Source organism: Hydra vulgaris, chromosome 13 (assembly GCF_038396675.1).
Source record: "Hydra vulgaris chromosome 13, alternate assembly HydraT2T_AEP".
NCBI classification, from domain to species: Eukaryota; Metazoa; Cnidaria; class Hydrozoa; order Anthoathecata; family Hydridae; genus Hydra; species Hydra vulgaris.
In genome coordinates this window covers 52579771-52602236 of record NC_088932.1, presented here as the reverse complement: position 1 = coordinate 52602236, position 22466 = coordinate 52579771, and the positions used below count along the sequence as shown (strand labels likewise).

Sequence of the window (22466 nt, the reverse complement as noted above, 5' to 3'; positions counted from 1 at the left end):
GAATCATTTAAAATCTACCTAAAACCCTTAAATAACAAAATATTATATGATAATGAATTAATTTATAAAGAGTTTGAAACAGCATACTCTTCTTTAAAAAAAAAAAAATCCTCAGGATATGATGAAATCTCTAGTAATATAGTGATTTTTAACAAAACTAGCTTAAGCAAACCTTTGTTTCATATACTGAAACTTTCATTCAAGTTCGATATTTTCCCTGATGCTCTTAAAATAGCTAAAATAATCCCAATTTACAAATGCAACGATCATTCGGACATTACAAACTATAGACCTATATCATTACTTTCTGTATTCTCAAAATTGTTTGAACGCTTAATTTATAATAGAATATTCAAGTACTTCACTATAAACAGTTTTTTTTACCCAAAACAATTCGGGTTCCAGAAAAATCACTCAACTGAACATGCAATTATTGAAATAGTCAACCGTATAACTAACTGTTTTAACAATAACAAATATACTTTAGGAGTATCTATAGATCTAAAGCATTCGATACAGTTGACCATTGCATTCTCTTAGAAAAAATTAAGCATTACGGTATAAATAATACCTCATATTCCTGGATAAAAAGTTATCTTACAGATAGAAAGCAATGTGTTCATAATGAACAATCCGGAACATTAAATGTCGTATGCGGAGTTCCGCAGGGATCAATCCTTGGTCCGCTCCTATTCCTTATTATGTATATCCATTTATTTAACCAAAAATTAAAAATTACAAATTTTTATAATTTTACAAAATTAGGTTAGGTGTCACTCATATAGTTAAAAACTAATCATTGGAGTGACACCTAAATAAAATAAACAAACAAAAAAAATTCAACAGCATTATTAATGGTTGAAAACAAGCGTAAATTAAATTAATTATAAAAAAATAATGATTAAGCTATAACAAATTAAATAAAAAGACAAAAAAATACGAAAACACTCAATTAATAACAAAAAAAAAATCATTAGCAGCAACAGCACAAATAATAACACACTTTACGCAAACGAAAAGGCAAGCACAAAAACTACAAAAACGAAAACAAAAATTACATAACGAAAAGGCAAACATAAAAACTTCTACAAAATAAGATAAATTATATTTGTTATTCATGGTGGATACAGAAAAGCGTAGAAAATTTGTAGTGAATTTTATTTGTTTTAAGTAGATCTTTTTGTTATTTTTTCGAAGATTTTTCGAACATTTTTCGAACATTTTTCGAACATTTTTCGAACTTCTTTTCTTTTAACTTGTTACTTCGCTTTTAATTGATTGCTTTTGTTTTATTTTATTAAACCTATTTGTTCGTTTTACTTTTTATTCATTTTCTTGTTTTTATGTTTTTTTCAATCTTTTAGTTCATTTATATCTTTTAATATTTTGTTATTTTACTTCATTTTTAACTTATTTTTTTTATTTTTCAAAATAGTTTCTTTCCGTTTTTCCTGTCACTTAATGTTGAGAAAACAAATTATACTCTATTTCATAAAAAAAAGAAGAATTAAACATTCCACTAAAGTTGCCTGAACTTTATTTAAATGATAAATAAATTAAAAAGCAAACAAGTATAAAGTTCCTTAGAATTGTCGATGAAAGTTTATCCTGGCTTCCCCAGATGAACTATATTCAATCAAAAATCACCAGAACTATTGGCGTAATGTATCAAGTCCGCCCATACGTGAATATTTCAAGTCTCAAATTAATATATTTTGGGCTGATTCACTGTTTCATTAACTATGCTAGTATATCATGGGCAAGTACGCATAAAACAAAACTTGAAAAAATTTATAAGATACAAAAACATGCTTGCCGAATCATATACTCTAAATTTAAACGTGAACATGCAAAACCTCTTATGAAAGATATGAAAATGATGGATATATTTGAAATAAATATCTATCAGCATCTAATTTTTATGTATAGATGCTATAACAACCAGTAAATTTTAATGATAAGTTCGAAATATAGCTAAATGATAAGTATAATCTAAGATCAAATAGAAACATTAACTATAAATTGCCTCGGAAATGTAAAAAACTCTCAGAACATTGTATATCTTATCGAGGACCTAAATTATGGAATGAATGTCAAAAGGATTTTAAGTTTACGGTGAAGTCCTTAAGTTCATTTAAGTTTCAAGCAAAAAAAGAAATTTTTAAAATGTAATGATCTTAATAATTAAAAAATTATTTTTATTTTAACTAATTAATTTTTTTTTTGTTTGACTATTTTACCGGTAACTTTGCTACTTATTTGCTTCTTAATACGAACTTTATATTATACGTGTTTATATACTTCTTAATACGAGCTTTATATTATACGTGTTTATATACTTCTTAATACGAGCTTTATATTATACGTGTTATATACTTCTTAATACGATCTCTTTAGTACATTTATTATGAGTTTTATATTTATATTATACTCGATTTTAATGCTGTATATTTACGATTTATTAAAACGATTAATTACTCTTCTTATTTATTATATAAATCTACGATTTATTATTCTTTTAAAAGGGACTCTATGAAAAGATTGCGATAATGTAATCTTATCCTTATCTTCTTTGAGTTCCTATCTGTTTTAACCTTATTTTATTGTAGTACTAGTGTATACTCTTGTAACATAATTTATTTTATATATATATTTAAACGAGCATTGTAAAAATTATATTACTGTGTTAAACAGAAAAAAAAAAAAAAGAATTTTTCCTTAGTTACAAAGAGGTAAATTGATTTTTGAATAAATCTTATCGGATTTTAGACCCACTTATTTTTAATAACTATTAAATGTTTAGGTAAATAATGTTGCCAACTTTAAGTTGCATTGAGAATTTATAGAACAATAATATTGTTTTAAGTAATTGTAAAACATCTAAAGGAAATTTTTTATGATCTTTTTGGTATGATGTTGATTTACTGGATTACTGAAAACTAGAAGCCTATTGATCAGATCAGTATTTTTTGCTCTTCTGGAAGTTTTTCGGCAAAAATTTTTGCGGTAAGATTTGAAGTCTTGATTTCTAGCCTCTTGAGCTTTATCTGACATAAGTATGGTAACCTATATATTAACCTATGGGTAATGTAAGGTTTTGAATTGTGTCATGTCCATATATCAATACTTTTTTTATATATTGAGTTATGTAATACCATGGATAAATGGACACATATAGCCTAAGAGTGTCAAAACATAAACCATTTTAGGCAATTTATTTCATATCCTGAAGATAGTGTTACAACATAATTTAATATATGAATAGTAGGTTTTGATCAATACCCAGAATTTCAGCTGTTTGTTAATATGCTGCAAAAACACCCCTTGAAGTGTTGACATCATTGCTTGATCCAGACCCACTCAGTCTAAATCTTTTCTTTAGTTGCAGATATCTTTCCTTTGTAGTCTTTAGATCTTGCTTACCACTTTCTTGTTTGTTTTTTTATATGCAACGTGCAAAATCTTCTCAAAAAATCGAATTCATGCGTGGAGATTGGAGACCATATTTGGAGACTATACTTGAACATGGAGACCATATTTGAACTCTCTTTGAATATAATCTATATTAAGAACATCAAGACCATTCATATTTATTGTAGAAACATCACACACTTAACAGCATTTGTATTAGTTAGCTGTTCCAGATAATATCGTTTGAGTTTTTCTATCAATCATTGTAACTCCAAATAATACAATTCACTTTTTTTTTTTTTTTTTCATTCACCTATTCAAGGCTGATAAGGCGACTACAGATGAGGAGGCTACTTAATAGTGGTTATAACCCTCTCTCAACTCTATAACTCCAAAACACGAACCTTGACGAACAAAGCCGCTGCGCAAAGAAACAAGTTGAGCTCGGTACTACCAGGGACGTAGTGGGGATCGAACTCGGAACCTCTCGCTTATGAAGCGAGCGCTTTACTACTACACCACTACCGCACACTTCAATGGAAGTCAGCAAACATCTAATAAAATTATATCCAGGCTTTCTATCTCACTTTTAATTTACTGATCTTCTTCGAGCACAGGTTTCTTGGATTCCGTTTTATATGCAAATTTTAAGGTCTGCAATAGGCTGTGGATGATGACTTTTGATTTCTCCAAATAGGCACTTTTTCATTGATGTTGTTAAATCCAGTTAAATCAAATTGGACTGGACAAATAATAAACAACTATTCTTTACGTTTTAAATCACTGTTTATGTCAGGTTCTGACAAATAATGTTTATAAATGCCTTGGTCAAGAGCACCATTGAAACCAGCTTTAAACATGAATGTCATTCTTTTTCTTGCTTTGTCGTTTAATATTAAGTGCTTCAGCACAGGTTCCTGAACTGCACAGATTTTTTACAAAGTTATAATCATTAAATCTTTTACATTTGCAAGGTAACATTTCAACTTTGCATCCCTGACATCATTGTAAGTGGGATAGATGTTATATTCTTTCTTAAAGGCTTCACTTCAAATCATTTGATAGGAAGCATTTTTAAATCACTGATAAAAGCATGCGGTATTTAAACTTGACTTTAAAACCTCAAAAAATACGTGTTAAACTAGAGTAAAACTGCCCGTAACAGGTGTTTCATGTAAAAATTAATTGCTTTTTAAAATTACATTACATGATTAATAGTTTCTCAAATTATAATTGACATTTACATATAAAAACAACTAATTTAAAAACAAATTACTTAAAAAAGAAACAAATTACAAAACAACTGGCATATAAAAATGAATTACATAAAAGTAATATGCTCCCAAATGTAAATTAAATTTACAAATTAAAAAATATTTTTTAAGAAGGTAATTTTTACTTTGAAAGTAATAAAAATGTTTTATCCAAAATAAATTATATAAAGTAAAATTTAACTTATATATATATATGTGATATATATATGTGAGCATATATGCTCACATTTTATATAATTTGTTAAGTAAATTAGAAGTAATCTATATAAAATAAGTAAGTAAATTTACTTATATTTTTCAATTACTTTGAGAGGATCTTGTACAAAAGCAATGCAAAAAACTTTTAGTAAATAACATTTTAATAATATAGCATAAAACTTTAAATAAATAACATTAGCCCTGTAAAGTTTGAAAATATTAATAATAGGTTTCTGCCCATGATAAAAACCCTCTCAAGGTCCATTATAGTTTTCACTATAAAAACTATACTTTGAATTAAAACGTCTCAAAAATATTCAATCCCTAGCAAACTGTTTGAAAGGCCTAAAATTCTGGTTTAGAAAATGTGCAAAGTGGACTTATTTAGATTGAATTTTTAATGTGTCATTATGTAAATTTTATTTAATTTAACAAAGTATTCTATATGCGCAAAAAAAAAAAAAGCAAAAATATTATTCGTTTCGTCGTTTCGGAAACATAACATCAGTAAATTTCCGTAAGGAAAGTGAAACCACTGATAAAAGCATGCGACATTTAAATTTGATTTTAAAATCTCAAAACTTGACTTTAAAATCTCAAACACGTATTAAACTCGAGTAAGACTGCCCGTAAGATACACGTATCTATGGTATACGCATGGAACGTGAAAAACACATGTCTATACATGTTTCAATTCCAAAAAAGAAATTAGACATGCCATTTGGATAAAAGTTAGAGATGCTGCCCAACCAGCATATAAGTTTCTTTTCCGGAAATAAAACCTGTCAGGTAAGTTAGTAAGTAAGTAAGTAAGTAAGTAAGTAAGTAAGTAAGTAAATAAGTAAGTAAGTAATAGGCAACGTGTTTATAATTGAACTTTTAATTTCGATAGCTTAATGATGTTTTTGATGCATGATAAGATAAGGTGAATTTGACAATAGAGTTTATTAGGATCTTTATTTGCTGGAAAATTCAGGTATTTTTTTATTTAGTTTTAAGTCTTATTCATTTAGACATAATTACTGATTAAAAATTGCTTTAATTTTTCTATTTTAAAAGTTTTCTTTATGATTGCACCACGAGCGTCGATGTTGGTTAGTATTTATATATATAAAAAATGTTTCTATTGCAAATATTATTCGCAAATTTTAAATCATAGCCACATTCGTTTGTAAAGGTAACTTTTTAAAGAACTTGTTTCGGAACAAGTCAATTACCTAAAGTTCAAGCTTTATTGGTTCTATTTTATTCTCTCATTATTTATGCATGTCACATTTTTGTATAAAAGCGATTATACAAAAATGTGACATGCATAAATAATGAGAGAATAAAATAGAACCAATAAAGTTTGAACTTTTGGTAATTGACTTTAAGATGTGGTAATTCATTTTGTTGTAGTTTGCTCTTTTGTATAAAAGTTTATGGTCAAGTGCGTCCATTTATTTGTATAACGTCAGTTAAATCGAAACCTCGTGCACTAAGGACATATATGTTTGTATTTTTCATGTCAGGTTGTAAAGTTATTATATTTATGTTTAAGCTGCACGAGTTTTCAAATTAATAAAGCTGATCTTCTCCTTCATGGTTATTGATATTTTAACATGCAACATAAACGGTCTAAACAACTAAACCAAACGTGATATTTTTTTGGTTTTCTAAAAAAATCCTCTTTTGACCTTATCCTCCTTCAGGAAACAAAATCTGGACCGTCCACTGTTAAGCAGTGAGGTGACGAATGGAATAGCGAGTCTATTTGGAACTTTGGTCCAAGTAACAGATGTTGCGGGGTGGCGAATCTCTCTAAGTCAGCTAAACTTTTCTGGAACAGTTCAACAAAAACAACAATGCCGTGGACCCAAATTTGGAAAAAAAAACTTTACCTCCTACGCATATGTACCGACACATAACATCTTATTCCGATTTCTTCAAAACAGCTTACCTTTTGCTGCCTTTCTTGCCAAAAACACAAGACAACAGATCATTAAAAATAACAAACGTAGAACTTGCGGAAAAATTGAGGACAATCTGCACATATTTGCCTTACTTTCCTCCTTCTGTTGTAATATGGGAATACTTTAAATATGTATATAACTCCTTGACACCCCAAAACAGCTTTTCTCAAATAAATTCGATATTCTCGATTGAAACTGCGAATTTATCGGAGAAAAACCCTACCTCGCAGCTGCTGTTGACAGTCAATCAAACCATTATGAGTGAAATATGGAACAGCAGATGCCATCATATGTTTAAAAATTTGAAAATTGACCCAATTGCAGTGATCAGGATAATTATTAGAAGCATCAGAAATATTTTTACTTTAAAATATAATTATCGTGTCCGCAGAAACACTGCACACATTTTCTGTTAGACTTATTGCATTAAAAACGTTTTTTTGTCAAATAGAGAAAGGAAATCTGTATTTTTTCATTATACTTAATAAAATTTTTCTTTACTAATAATATTTAAGCAATCCTAATCATCTTCTTTTCAAACCTTTTCAACATTATCGATTTCTTTTTGCACAACGGCTCAAAAATATAAAACAAAAAATATAAAATTAAAAAAATACAAATAAATAAAAAATTAGTAAGATAAATACAAAAAAATATAAAAAATAGTATATAAAATTTGCAGATATTTATTATTTTGTAATAAAAAAATAAAAATGCGACATATATAAAAACAAAAAAAAAAACAAAAATAGGTAAGATAAGGTAAACTAACTAATATGACTAATAATACTTTTTTTTTTTTTTTTTTTTAATTGGCTTGTGGATATGGATTTTATTTATTTATAGTTTTAATTCTTTTATTTTTAATTTTTATGTAGTTTTTATTTTTTATATGGTCTTCTAAACGTAAAGATTTTTGTTTTAGTTTTCTCTCTACTATTTTTGTTTCTTTATCTATATTTATTTTTTTAATAATTTTTTTAAGTTTTTTTGTTTGTTTCTTTTTTTTTGTTTTTTTTATTTTCAATATAATCAATATAATTAGGTTTTTTGATATTTTATAAATAGTAATAATTACAAATAAAATAAGCAATAATAATGCAATGTGTAATAACTAGTTGAGTAGCATGATATGAACGAAGGAATAGGAAGTAGACTAGGGGCTGATATTGATGGAGTCTTCCGCTCTTGTAACAATAATTTGATAGGTTACTAATAATGTTTTTAAGTAGGGGTAGGGAGGCTGCAGAATTGTGCTTATACAGTCAAACAATTGAACATATATATTATATATATATAAAAAAAAAATGATCAACTTCACTTCTTTCTTTTTTTTTTTTTTTTTCTACATCTTCGCTTCCAACAAGGCAGCAAGCAACCACTATAAGAGATGGAAAGGTTGAAGTTACTGGAAGAGAAAAGATGAAGTTTGTAGAGCAAGATAACGATTGCCAGACGACTTACACGATTGCAAACTATATGAATCAGGAAAGTAAGATAAAGGAAGCGAATTCCAAAGAACTGATGTTGGAGGGAAAAAACTAGATAAATAAGAGTTTTTGGAGCACTAAGGAACAGCCACAGAAAAAGGATGAGACTTAATTGAATGACAAGTAACACGAGAATGAATTTTAGTAGATGGCGCAGAAGACGCTAACTCTTTTGTCCCCGTAGGCATTGTTTTTCTGTAAAAAAAAATGTCCCTGTAAGCAACTTTATAGAAAGCGAAAAGTACATACATTGACTGACAAAAAGCCTGACTCGCAACGTTGTGCTGCTACATCGACTGAGGGTTTGGTTAGGTCAGCATCAAGGTCAGGCTTAGGGTTAGGGTTACGGCAAGGTTTAAATATGGTTATAATTATGTAGTTTATCGTGTTTGTAAATAGATAAAAACAAAAATGAAATATAATATATAATAAATAAATAAATAAAAATAACAAAAATAAATATAAAAAATATATTTTTATAATAAAATGATAAATTTAAATATGTATTAATAAAAATAGAAATAAAATAAAAATTAAAATATATATATAAATTTGAAAAAAATAGTATTAAAAAAGTACAAAAATAATACATTACAATAACAAAAAAAACATGTCCCCGTAAACGCCGACTAGGACTATATATATATAAGGAGTATATAAGACCGTAAGGACTCCTCGGGGCACCTAAATAAAGTTATATATATATATATATATATATATATATATATATATATATATATATATATATATATATATATATATATATATATTTATATATATATATATACTTTAATTTCTACATGAGAAGGGTATAATTTACAGTAATTCGTGTGGTGGGACAAAATATAATTGAGATACAGAATCTAAAATATAACTTATTTCAGTGGTCTGAGCCCAAATTTAAAAAAATATCTAATTGAAATTGAAGATTATTAGTAGATAGTCATAGCGTTTTAGTAGATTTTAGTCAAAGTAAATTTTAAATTTATTTAAATTATTATTTGCATTTGGGCAACAATAAACAATAAACGAGGACATTGTCCATGTTTATTGTTTATTGTTGTCCATGTTTATTTGACAACACTATGTAAAGCAAAAGTGTCAAACTTTTCAAAAAATTATGTAAATAATTTAAGATAAAAAAAGAAAAGAAAGGAAAAAAAAATTTTAAAACAATAAATTTATTTGTCCACTGGACAAATGAATTTTATTTATTATATTTAAATGTTATTCATTATATTTATTGTTAGATTTAATTTTGTTTTTATGTATATATGCATATATATTTTTATTTCATTTTATTTTACCACAATCTGTTTATTTATGTATTTTAAGGATAGATTATTGACCTAAATTTTGGAAAGTTTGACATCTTTGCGTTACATTGTGTCGACAAATAAACGTGGGCACACATATTTGTTTTAAAAGATTTTTTTTTAATCTTAAACCAATACTACGAATGTTATTTATTATGTTATTAAACTATGTTTCAATTTATTTTATTTTATTTTTCCACGATTTGCTAATTTGTGTATTTTATTTGTTCTTCAACATGTAAACCGCTTGTTTAGAGCAAACAAAATGTTTTTTTAACATTACATATATGTCAACTAATTTGTTTTTTGGATTGAAATCATACAAAACTTACCGCGCCAAATTATAAACAACATTTAGTCAATTTATAAAAAATAAAATCTGCTTTATTAACGTTTTTATTTGTTGCGTGTTTTTTGTTATAAGTGGCAAAAACCATGGCGAATTTGAGTAAATTTACTTTACTTGATTATATCGTTTTTGGAGGTATGCTTCTTATTTCTTCAATTATTGGAATTTATTTTGGATGTGCAAAACAAAAAAGCAACGACAAAGACAATTTAGTAGCCGATCGAAATGTAAATTGGTTCCCATTATTTGTCTCATTTTTTGCTACTTATTTGTCGGCAATTGCAATAACAGGTATGTCATCGGAAGTGTTTACATATGGCATACAATATGTAAATATTTGCTTTTCGTATCCGTTAGTAATTCTGGTATGTGTTGTTATTATCCTACCCATAATGTACAATCTGAAGGTAGTCAGTGCAAATGAGGTATATTTTAAAAATAAACTTAATTCTTAATTTCTATCTAGTTTTAAGTTGAAAACTAATAAAAATACTTAATTTATGCATGTTTTAGATAACGCAAATATTTTATTAATTTATGCATGTTTTAGATTATTATGCATGTTTTAGATAACGCAAATATTTTATTACTTTAAGTACGAGGCAAAGCTAGAGGGAGTTTTCTTTTTCTTACTTTCTGCAGAGACAGTAGATTTATGTTTAATACATAAATTTTTAGCAAAATGCTGCATAATTTTTATTTTTATTTATATAGGATTGTTCATTTCAACCTAAAACCATTTTAAAACTATTAAAAAAATCTAAGCAGAATACAAATTTTTAAATGCTGAAAGCTTTATACCCTCTAGTGAAAGTACAAGATTAGTTATCAATGGTTACAAAACTTTTTTACAAAAACTGATTTAAAATATTTGATTACTTTATTACGATGACAACCATTTTATTAATACTTTTAAGAGTTTTATATTAGATGGCTTCACAAAAAATGTAAAAATTTTTTTTGACTCAGTCTGTCTGACCTAAAAGACAGTGTATAATTGAAAAGTCAAAAACTTAGAAAGGCAAACATTTTTTGGTTTTTGGTATTTAACTTTCATAAATGGTGCAAACTTAAATTTCAGTGCAAAATGAAATTTTTTTGTATCCATATTAGTGTCAAAAAAAAGTGTTTTAGAAAAACATATCGGAAAAATTGAACATTTAGATAAAAGCCGTATAAAACATTCTCTCATTGATTAAAAATGGCGATTATGTAAAGTTTACAAACTCCTCTATTTGAGAAGAAAAAGAGATCAAATTTACAAGTCATAAATTTTGAAAATTAAAGCAAGAATTTTTATTCATGTTTACAAACAGTAGATTTCTTTTTAATGTTATTTTATCCGCCTCCTTTACCCAAATAACATAGTTTATAGACTCTAATCATAGTTATTTTTTTTGAACGTATTTATTTATGAATTACTGTAAAACTTTGGGTGACTGATAGATTTTTGAACATTTATGCCAAAAAACTCTTTTTTATAATTTTTTTTTTTGATCTTTTTTCGCCGTTATACATTTCCTTTGTAGTATTTCATTAATTTTTTTTTCTTTTTTGGTCTATTTATTTGTTTTTTTTTAAGTACAAAATATTATCAATCTCACCCCTTAATTGCGATGATCTATTAATTTCTTATGGCTTATTAATTTAAACCTCTTCACAAGTGTTATTAATAGGTTTTTTTAGAAGTTTTACTAAATTAGGTAAAATTATCAATTTAGTAAACAAGTTTGGTTATCGAATATATTCACAAATTGGACAAAATGAAATGTTAATATGCAAAACGTAGCAATATAATATATTACAATATATATGTATTTAATATAAAAATCAATGTTTGAAATACTAGGTAGTATTGTTCTATCTAGCAATTATGATACACTTAGTGCATTTTATCAATATTTTTTATTTTATTCATTTCTATATATTTGAATTTTCATGCTATATTTTTCTATACAATGTTATATCCAAAGATATTGTTGGCTCAGCATAGGAACAGCCACAAATAGTGATTAAGACTAATCCAAAGTAGCGTCCGTTATTGACCGACATTTTTGCGTACAGAAAAACTACTCAAGCACTGAGTTAGCGGTCGCAGAATTTGAATCCCTATAGTACAGCAGTCAGGGTTTTAACTTTTCGTTAGGCGCTCTAACCAACTGAGCTATCCAGCTACGGTTTGCATTTCACATTTGCAAACTGTAGCTGATATCTATTATTTGTCTAAGGTGATTGAAGATACTGCAATATGTTTGAGAAAAGTACAGCAAAAACAATGTCTTCTGCTATTGGATATTAAACAGATTTTTCTTCAACTTTCTTTGATCAGACTCATTTAAATCAACATCTGTCTTCGATTATTTTCATTGGGAGGACCACTACAACTGACTTCAATTTCTTTTGGTTCAGACAAAAGTTCAACATCCTTTGAAGTTGATTTTGGTTTTTAGTCTTCAATTTGTTGATTCTTTTATTTTTTTCTGTTTTGATATTTATCTATCGTTAATTTCATCTACTGTGATTAATTTGCCTGGTGTGATTTTTTTGCCTCTTTTGCTCTTGGTTTCTCCTGCTGCATCATTGCCATAGTATTTCTTAAGAATATCTATTAAACCTTCATTGAATATTTTTCTTACGGTTTTGCCGCCATGGTTTTTGTTACATTTTCTTGATTCAATGAATATATGCCAGAAACTTTGAACCCGGCTGTTTAGTTCTCCGCTTTTAGAGTATTCTGCAACTTTTTCAAGAGTGTTGGGAAATTGTTTTTTTGAATTGAACCCTTAATTCTTGATTATTTTTGCCATGTTTGTAAAATCTTGTTCTATTTGACTTTCAACGACCTGAAAACAGAAGTATCAAGTGGATGCAGCACATGTGTGGCATTTGAGATGAAATATATATTTTTTTCTTTATTTACACTTTTGCCAATAAAAAAAAAATTTACAGTCGTAACTTATAAAAAAATAATTACATGACCGGGGCTAGAAGAAGACAAATTTAGTCTTATCATTAAGCCCCAAAAAATGCGTCATTACTAGACATAATATAGTTTGACAAAAAAATATAGTTTCAATTTATATATCTCTGATATATATCATAAAAGAAAATTTAAATATATCGCATATCGTTTAAAATTTATAGTTTTTCAAAAAATAAGATATAACAATTGCTTTGTAAAATAAAAGAAACAAAATTTATTAAAATAATAAAAGATAAAAATAACATTTAAGAATTGGTTTGAAAAATAAGAAGATATGATTTTATATAAAAACATTTTATTGGTAGAGCATTTTATAGTTTAACTTATTTAATTATATTTATAATACTATTTATTGCCGATTAAGTAAAATCAAATAAACAGTATAAAATAAAAGTAAAAGATTAATAAATAACGCAAAAATAAAAAATAAATGTTGTTTTGAATTGGTTTAGAGAATAATTAGTTTTCATTTCATTATTTAATATTATGTTCCACAACTTTGGTCCTCGGTTTACAATAGAGAATTTAGTAGCGGAATAATAAGTTTTGGATTGAATGTAGTTGTATTTTGAAAATCTAGTAGGGTATATGTGATTTATTTTTTCAAAAATTGAATAAAATAAGATTGGTAATATATTTTTATCAAGTTTGAACATGAAAATAAGAACTTGATAGAGGTTTAGTTTATATACATTTAGGATATTGAGTTCATTAAATAGTGTTTGTGTGTGTGAGAAGCGATCTACGTTTGAAATTATCCTTATAGCCTGTTTTTGTTTTCTAAGCAATTTTTTTATTTTCGTCGCGTTAGTGCTACACCAAGCAATGTTCGCATAACTTAAGTAGCAATGAATAAAAGAAAAGTAAATGTTTTTTAAACAAGATCGATGTAATAACTGCTTTGCTTTGTACATTATACCTAAATTTTTTGATATTTTATCTTCAACTACACCTATATGTTCCCTCCAGGTTACATTTTCGTCTAGAAACACGCCTAAAAACTTTATTGATTGCTCCCTCTTTATTAATTGATTGTCAATAAAAAGGTCCGGAAGTTCTAAGGGAATATCTGATTTTTTATGTAGGCGATGGAATAAAGTGTAATTTGTTTTAGTAATATTTAAAGATAACTTGTTTGATTTAAACCATTGGGTTAGTTTGTCTAGTTCTTTGTTTAATGTTTTGAATAATATATTGATATCTTTATTGGAATAAAACAAGCTGGTATCATCTGCAAATAAAATTGTATTTAAAATGTTAGAAAATTTATTTAAATCGTTTATATAAACAAGAAATAGAAGTGGCCCTAAAATTGATCCTTGAGGAACACCACATGTAATTGTCTCATAATTAGTTTTTCCTTCATCATAAACTATATACTGCTTCCTATTAGTCAAATAACTCTCGAACCAGGACAAGTTAGTATTTAATATACCATAACGTTTGAGTTTCGATAGAAGGATTTGATGATTGACTGTATCGAAAGCTTTACTTAAATCGATAAGAAGACCAAGGGTATACTTGCCTTCATCAAACGATTTAAATATGTCCTGAACAAGGTGAATAATTGCATGATCGGTGGAATGGCCAGATTTGAATCCAAATTGTTTATGGTAAAGAATATTATTTACATTTAAAAAAGAATAAAGTCTATTATACATAACTCGCTCTAATATTTTAGAAAAACAATTAAGAATTGAGATTGGACGATAATTTGCAACTTCAGAAGGATCGCCTGATTTTAAAATTGGAATGATTTTTGCAATTTTTAGGTTTTCTGGAAAAACACCATGTTTTAAAGATAAATTAAAAATATGTAATAATGGAATTGTGATGTATTTTATCGATTTAATAACGACATTACTACTTATAGAATCGAAACCTACACTTTTTTTGGGCTTTAACAAAGAGACTGGGTCTAATAATTCATTTTCCGTAAGTTTAGGATTAGACATAACACTAATGTTGTTTGAGGTTACGTAACGCTTAAAGTGTATTTTAGAAGTTGCTATATTTGATGATAAAATAGGACCTATATTTAAAAAAAACTGATTAAGTGTTTCGGCCACTAAGGATTTATTTACAATACAATTGTTATTAACTTTAAGATTTTTCGGAAGTAAATTACCGTATAAACGTTTTTTACCGATTACCTCCTTTATAATTTGCCATGTTTTTTTCGAATCATTTTTGTGTTTAAATAATTGTTCCAAATAGTAATGTTTCTTTGAGCGTTTTAAAACTGATTCATATAGCCGTTTATAGGTTTTGTAATTAGTTTCATTTTTAAGAGTTTTTTTTAAAAAACTTGTAATATAAACCTTGTTTTTTTTTTGAGGATTTAAGAATGCCCCTCGTGATCCAGGGGTTTAAAAGTGTTTTTGTTTTGATAACTTTAGTAACTTCCGGGAATGCTTTATTTTAAAGATTAAGAAATTCAGTTAAAAAGATATCATATGCTTTATCGGCATTTAGATTTAGTTGTAGGGTGTCCCAGTTGACACCAGTAAGAAGTTTATGAAAATTTTTGATGGAAGCGTCGTTTACTAACCGTGTTGTAATTAATTTTTTTCTATCACTAAGAGCATCATAGTCGATGCATTTTTGCGATAGAATAAAAATAGGGAAGTGATCAGAAATGTCAGATTTAAATATACCTGTCCTTATTTTAATATTTACGAAATCATTTGTAATAATTTGATCTAAAGATGTTGCACTTTCTCTAGTAACTCGCGTTGGTTTATTGATTAGGGGAATATAACTATTTTGAAAAATTGTGTTAAAGAAGTTCCTAATGTTTTTATTTTATTCTAATATATTAAGATTAATATCACCAACAATATAAACCGATTTATTTAAAGATGATTTTTTTTTTTTAATTATACTTTTAATGTGATTTTCAAATCCCTTAATACTTCCTGAGGGCGGTCTATATAAAGCATGGATGAAGATATTTCTTGTTTTATTAATAATTTCATAATAAGTTTTATTAATAATTTCAACACATAAAGATTCATAATCATTAGTGGTTGAACTTAACTGTGGTATCAAGAAATATCGTCATCCATGCTTTATATAGACCGCCCTTAGGAAGTATTAAGGCATTTGAATTTTGAATAAAATTGAATTTTTTATGTATATACACAAACCTCCACCTTCCTTATTTGATGCTCTAACTTGATGAATTACTTTATAATTAGGTAATTGAAAATTGGAATTGTTTTCAATGCTTACATTGTTACACCATGTCTCACTGAGACAAATGACCTGAAATCTAATGTCAATTTTATGTAAAAATTGTTTCAATGACTCAAAATTTTTTTGAATACTTCTATTATTAATGTGAAGCATTGAAAACGAATTATCTTCCATTCCTTCATCAATGGTTTTTGAATTTGGGTTGAAGTATATCGGGCTAGTATTTTTAATTACTTGACTATCGTTAAAAAAATTATAATCGGGATCCGAATAGTTGTTTAAAATTATTGGCTTTTTCTGTGAATTAAAATTTATGTTTGCTAAAACAATATTATCAGCCATTTTAAATAAAAAATAAACCAATATAAATTTAACTAAAAAAAAAAATCATTTAACATGATTTTTTTTTTCTAAATTTTTTAACAATGAGCTTATCATATATAACAACAGAATATTTACCGTTTATCCTATGCGTTTTGCTTTCTTCAAGAAGTTTCTTTCTTATTATAGTAGTTTCTAGCGAAAAATGCTCGTTAATATAAATTCCAGAACCTTTTAGTTAGTTGTTGTTTTTTGAAACCTTTACTTTGTCTTTATAATTTAGTAACCTAATTACAATTGTTCAAGGCTTTTTAATATCGATAATACCAGTTCTGTGCGCTCTTTCTATGATAATATCTTTTACATTGAGGTTATTTTCAAGAAGGTTTATTATTTCTACTTCCGTATCATCCCAGTTTTCGTTATCATTTTCTTTGACTCCTTCGATTCGAAGATTGTTTCACCTTTGACGATCTTCTAGTTGTCAAAGTCTATTTTTTTCATTCTCCCCTATGGTTGCATTCGACCATATTATTTTTTCCACATCACTGACTTTTTTATCATTTATCAATTTTTTTTCCAAATCGCTGACTTTTTTATCATGCCAATCCTGATAGAACGTTGGACTTTCTTCAATGTCTATTGTATTTTTTCATACTTTATCATCTGCTTGTTTGTTTTTTTAAGATCGGTATTTCGGTTTTCGTTTTCCTTTTTTAAAACTTCACGAGAATTCAAATATGTAAAGCCGACATTATTTTTAGAGCATGCTCTGATGACATTCAGTGAAAAATGTGAAGCTAAATTATCTCCGATAACAAACTTTGTTCCTGAAAGAGATGCTGTTTTATGAATAAAAATTTCTGTGAAAATATTCTAGCGTCAAACCAACCAGACTTTGAATTGTCGAATTTACTTTCAGGTGGGCCACCACAAGTCCACTTTATGTAACAATTTGCTGCTTTATAAATAACCACGGGAGAAGGAAACTGACCAGCTCCTTTGGAATGCTGCATTTTTCTTTCTACGCATTTAAGGCCACGTTTACAAACTTTAGTTTTAGAGCCTGGGTTATTGCTCACATTAATCTTATCATAGTTGAATATTTGAGTATTAGAAATGTTTTGTAGTGCAATAATGGTTCATCAAAATTTTAACAAACAGAATTTTGATCAATTCAGCTCTTGCTAGTTTTACGTTGTCAGCGATTCGAGAAATCAGATTGTTGTGAACAATGAAAGATTTCATACAATCAGGGCCAGGCAAGGTGTTTTTATATTTTTGATCAACGACACCTGTTCTGTCTGGTCTTTCATTAGCAGACGTATATTCATACCATCATAAGGTATTTTTCCATCTGTCAGGATGCTAAGAACTTGTATAATTTTTTTTTCAGAATGGGGTTGTAATCTGGTCTGCACAACAGATTTTTTTATATGTCTTTTCTTACTCTTATTGTACAGAGTACCATATGGTATACCATATAACTTTGATGCCTTGAAGATTAACATTTATTTGTTTAGATATCCAATAAGATATTTTGCATGTTTTCTGCTGGATACGATGCGTATGGTCAATTACCTGGTTTACGTTTATAAACTCTTGTATTAATGGCAATTGTTCCTGTGTATTTGCAAATATTTGATGTCTTTTTTAACTAGAAATAATTGTTTAAAACATTAAAACATCACAATAGGATTGAAATATCAATTATTGAAAGTTATTTTTAATGGTGAAAACAAAATTGTTTTGATTTTTGTACAAATGTGATTGGAGTTAAACAAAAACGAGTGGTATATCCTAGTGCTATTATAACTGGAATATACAACTTGAACATCTAAATATGGATTTTAATAAAGCAGCTTATCCCAAAAAATTAAAATCGTAAGATTCATTTTTTTTGTTGTTTAAGTCAGGTTAATCCCAACACATTTGCACGAGTTAGAATTACTTCTCAATCATTACAGTTTCAAAAATATATGCAGAATATGTTGTTTATTTTGCAATTATAGAACTATCAGGACTTTTGTAACTAATAGGCAAAATTATCAAAGTCACCTCCATTATTAAAGTCACTTTTACATGTAAGAACGACTTTTACGGTTAGAACAACTATGAAAATTTTTTCCTCAAGAACTCGCTAGAAAGTGTCTTTTTTTCAACGTACAAAAGGAAACCCATCTCAGGGCAAGTTTTGCGACATCTGTTAGGAAGGAAGCGTGAACTTCCAATTAAATACTCATCCGCGGTGCTCTGTGATAAGACCGTAAGGACTTCTTAGGGCACCTAAATAAAATTAAAAAAAAAGGAAAAAAAGAAATGGTAGTTGCAAGAAGAAGGCATCAATTAGCCTTACCACCGAGCCTCATTACAATCGTATTTTACAAGTCCGTAAAATATTAAAAAAATCTTTACAAAACGTCAAGTATAAGAAGAAACAAAAAAGTACTAAAAAAATTAAAAGTAAACCTAGTTAAGAAAGATATAAAATGTATAAATATATATATGTGTATATACATTCACACATACGCCCATGACACATACACACATACATACGTATACATATTGCCTCGTATTGTCGTTTTTGTAATAAAATGAATAAAATTCCATCCACAACAACATAAAATATATAGAAGTGTCAAAAATAAAATAAATACAAGATAATTTACAAAAAGATACTGCATGTTTAGATTAAATAAAACTAAAAAATAAAACTTTTTAAACTTTAAGACTAAATATTCAAAAGTAAACATTTTTAAAGAAGTTTGATAAAGACATTGATATTCTTAATAATTATAGTTGATTTTATTTTTAGTTTTTTGGTAGTTAATATGTTAAAGTTGTTTAAGTTAATGTATCATTATAAATTTATTTTGATAACTTCTGAAAAAGACTGGCAATATTTAGAACATTAAAATCCATATTTACTTAATGGTATTTTAAATTAGCTTTGAATTGCGGAAGTGTTTGCTTTTTATTATGAACAATCTGTTTAAAACTTTTCCATAAAAAAAGGTCCCCGATACTGAATAGAATAAGAACATAACTTTAGATTAAATTTTGGAGTTACGAAATTGTTTTCAGAAAATCTGATGGGACTATTTTACTAAAATATTGATTAAATGTTGTTGGAGATAGTTCGTGTTTTATTTTATGCATGAATTGTAAGACTAAATATACATTAATTTTGTACACGTTTAATGATCCAAGCTTACTAATAAGTGGCTCGCAATGCGCATTTCTTGTTGCTCCAAATACAATTCTGCAAGCATGTTTTTATTTTGAATAAATTTTTTTCAACTTTGTATAATTTATGCTTGTCTATACAATATTTCCGTAAGTTAAATAACTATGTATAAAAGAAAAATATAAACTTTTTAAAGACCTAATGTTTAAGATTGGTTTTGCTTTATACATTATTTCAATATTTTTTGAAAGTTTTCTTTCCAGAGAGCTTATATGAGTCTTCCACGATAAATTTTCATCTAAAATAACACCTAAGAAGTTTACAGATGTTTGTCTAGTAATATTTATTTTATTTATTTTCAGATCAGGTAATTTTAGGGGAAGATTATCTGTTTTATTTTGTTTATGAAATAGTATATACTTAGTTTTTGTTACGTTAAGCAATAATTTATTACATGTAAACCATTCGTTTACTTTGTTTAACTCTTCATTAACCACTGTAAAATAGCAACCAGACAATCTCTAATGGACTTATTATAAAAGGACAAAAATAGACTTCGACAAAGCACTAATTGCAACAATTTTAATTACAACTATCAAAAATGAATTGTCTATAAAAAATGTTTGTCTTTCAAGACAATCATTTTAAAAACGGACACTAAATGAACAATCTCGATTTTTTAATGAGGTATAGAAGATCTATTTAATATATAATTTGGACTTATAACGAGTAATTAAATTTTCACTGCAGCATCGTTTCAAAAACTGAAAACGAGCACAAAATTAAAAATACAATTTTTCTAACAGAAGTTCATTTTTTAATTTTTTGTCCAGCGTGTGCTGTTGATTAAAAAGTTAATGTTTATTTAAAAACCTCAAAATGGACTATTTTGTGCTCAATTGAAGTTCATTAATTACTCAGTTCAGTTGTTTTTCAATTCTCAGTGAATGTGCGTGAAAATTTATTTTTAAAATGCCCTCTACAGTTTGGGATTACTTCAAAAAAGTTGAAGGTAAGTTTATCATTTAAAAAATTTTCCTTAGTCACTAAAATCTTTATCACCTTCAATAAAATTATTATAAAAATATGAGATCAAGGAGTTGTCCTTTATAAAATGTGGATTAGTAAGTAGAAGATTCCAATAGGTGTTAAAATTTATTTAGGTTTGTGAATAAAACAATAGTGAAAAAGAAAAATGTTTTTTACTTTCATTTTATTGATGAATATGTACGCAAGTTTTAAACAATAATTAATCATGGGCAATGATCGTCATTTGGAGTTTTGATGTCATTTTAATATTTTTTTAATATTATAAATTTGCTACATAACAATCTTCAAATAATACGGTAATGAAAGTTTTCTGGTTTTATGAAATCAAGTAAATTTAGACAAAATCATAGACACCAAATAGACAAAAAATTATGCTTTGTAGACTTATGAAGTGAAAATTATTTTTTAACTGAGCAATCTTAGGACACCATCAAAAATTTGATAGACACAACAAGGACAAAAAATTAAACATTTGTTGTGTCCATTACAACATACAGAATTGTCTGTCTGTGTTGTAAGTCTATCCATAGACTAGTCTGGTTACTACTGTAAAAAGCGTTTTAATATCCCTTTGTGAATAAAACAGGTTAGAGGCATCCGCAAATAAAAAAAAATTTAATAAGTTTGATGTAAAAGATAAATCATTTATATAAAGTGAAAATAAAAGCGGTCCTAAAATCGAGCCTTGAGGAACTCCGCATGTCAGTATATTTTTAGACGTTTTACCTGTTTCATATCGTATAAACTGTTTTCTGCTAGATAAATATTGTTTAAACTAGAGTAAGTTATTGTTTTTTATTTCAAAATATTCGAGTTTTTCAAGAAGAATGACATGGTTGACGGTGTCAAAGACTTTAGACAGATCAATAAAAACTCCTTATGTCAAACAATCATGATTGAAGGCATTTGTTACATGAGTTACTAGCTCGGTCAAAGCGCGATCGGTTAAGTGATTTTTTTAAAGACCGAATTGCTTGTTGAACAAAATGTTGTTTACCGTTAAGTAGCTGTTAAGCCAATTACACATTATGCGTTCGAGTAATTTAGAAAAGCATGGCAGAAGGGATATTGGTCTGTACTTTGAAGCATTTGTGCCATCACCAGATTTGAAAATCTTGTTGTTTTTAAGACTATCTAGAGCAGATCGCAACTCATAAATATCTAGTTTAGATTCATCCAGTACTTTATCATAGGTTTTTAAATATATAAATATATAATAAAGAACTTGATGGAATTTTTTCAGCTAAGTCAGGCCCAATATTAAGAAAGAAGCTGTTCAAAGTTTTTGCAGTTATTGTTTTATCGTATATAAATTTCCATCTACTAAAATTTTTTTTGGCAGATTATTTTTCCATAATTTGTTGAATTGCCAATAATTTCTTTAATTACCTTCCACGTCTTAATAGAGTTTCCGTAAGTTTTTTCTAATAATTTTGAGTAATAAAGTTTTTTTAGTTTTTTTTTAGTTTTTTCAAATATATTTTTATAATATTTATAGTTTGTTTCATTTTTATAAGTTTTAGTTTTTGAGAATTTTTTATACAACTTTTTTTTTTCTTCGAGGATTTTAGAAGGCCCTTAGAAATCCAAGGACATAGGAGTGACTTGGTATTTATAACAATTTTTTTCTCAGGAAACGCATATTCATACTGATTACAAAAATGATGAAGAAATAGTTCGTAGGCATTGTTTGCTTTACTTGATTTCAGTATAAGGTCCCAATCAATCTTATATTTT

The 22466-nt window shown here is 27.2% G+C and overlaps 1 protein-coding gene across 4 annotated transcripts in view; it reads left to right on the top strand.

Annotated features, from left to right (window-relative positions):
• The first annotated feature begins 9819 nt into the window (after positions 1–9819).
• The window catches only part of LOC100200318 (sodium-coupled monocarboxylate transporter 1), a 107985-nt gene continuing 95338 nt past the window's right edge, over positions 9820–22466 (top strand). For 2 of the 4 annotated variants that reach the window (XM_065816746.1, XM_065816745.1), the window contains exon 1: positions 9820–10415. In XM_065816746.1, the coding sequence (XP_065672818.1) occupies positions 10077–10415 (339 nt within the window). In that variant the 5' untranslated portion in view covers positions 9820–10076. The remainder of the gene's footprint in view (positions 10416–22466) is intronic. The other 2 variants (XM_065816748.1, XM_065816747.1) reach the window with 2 other exon arrangements.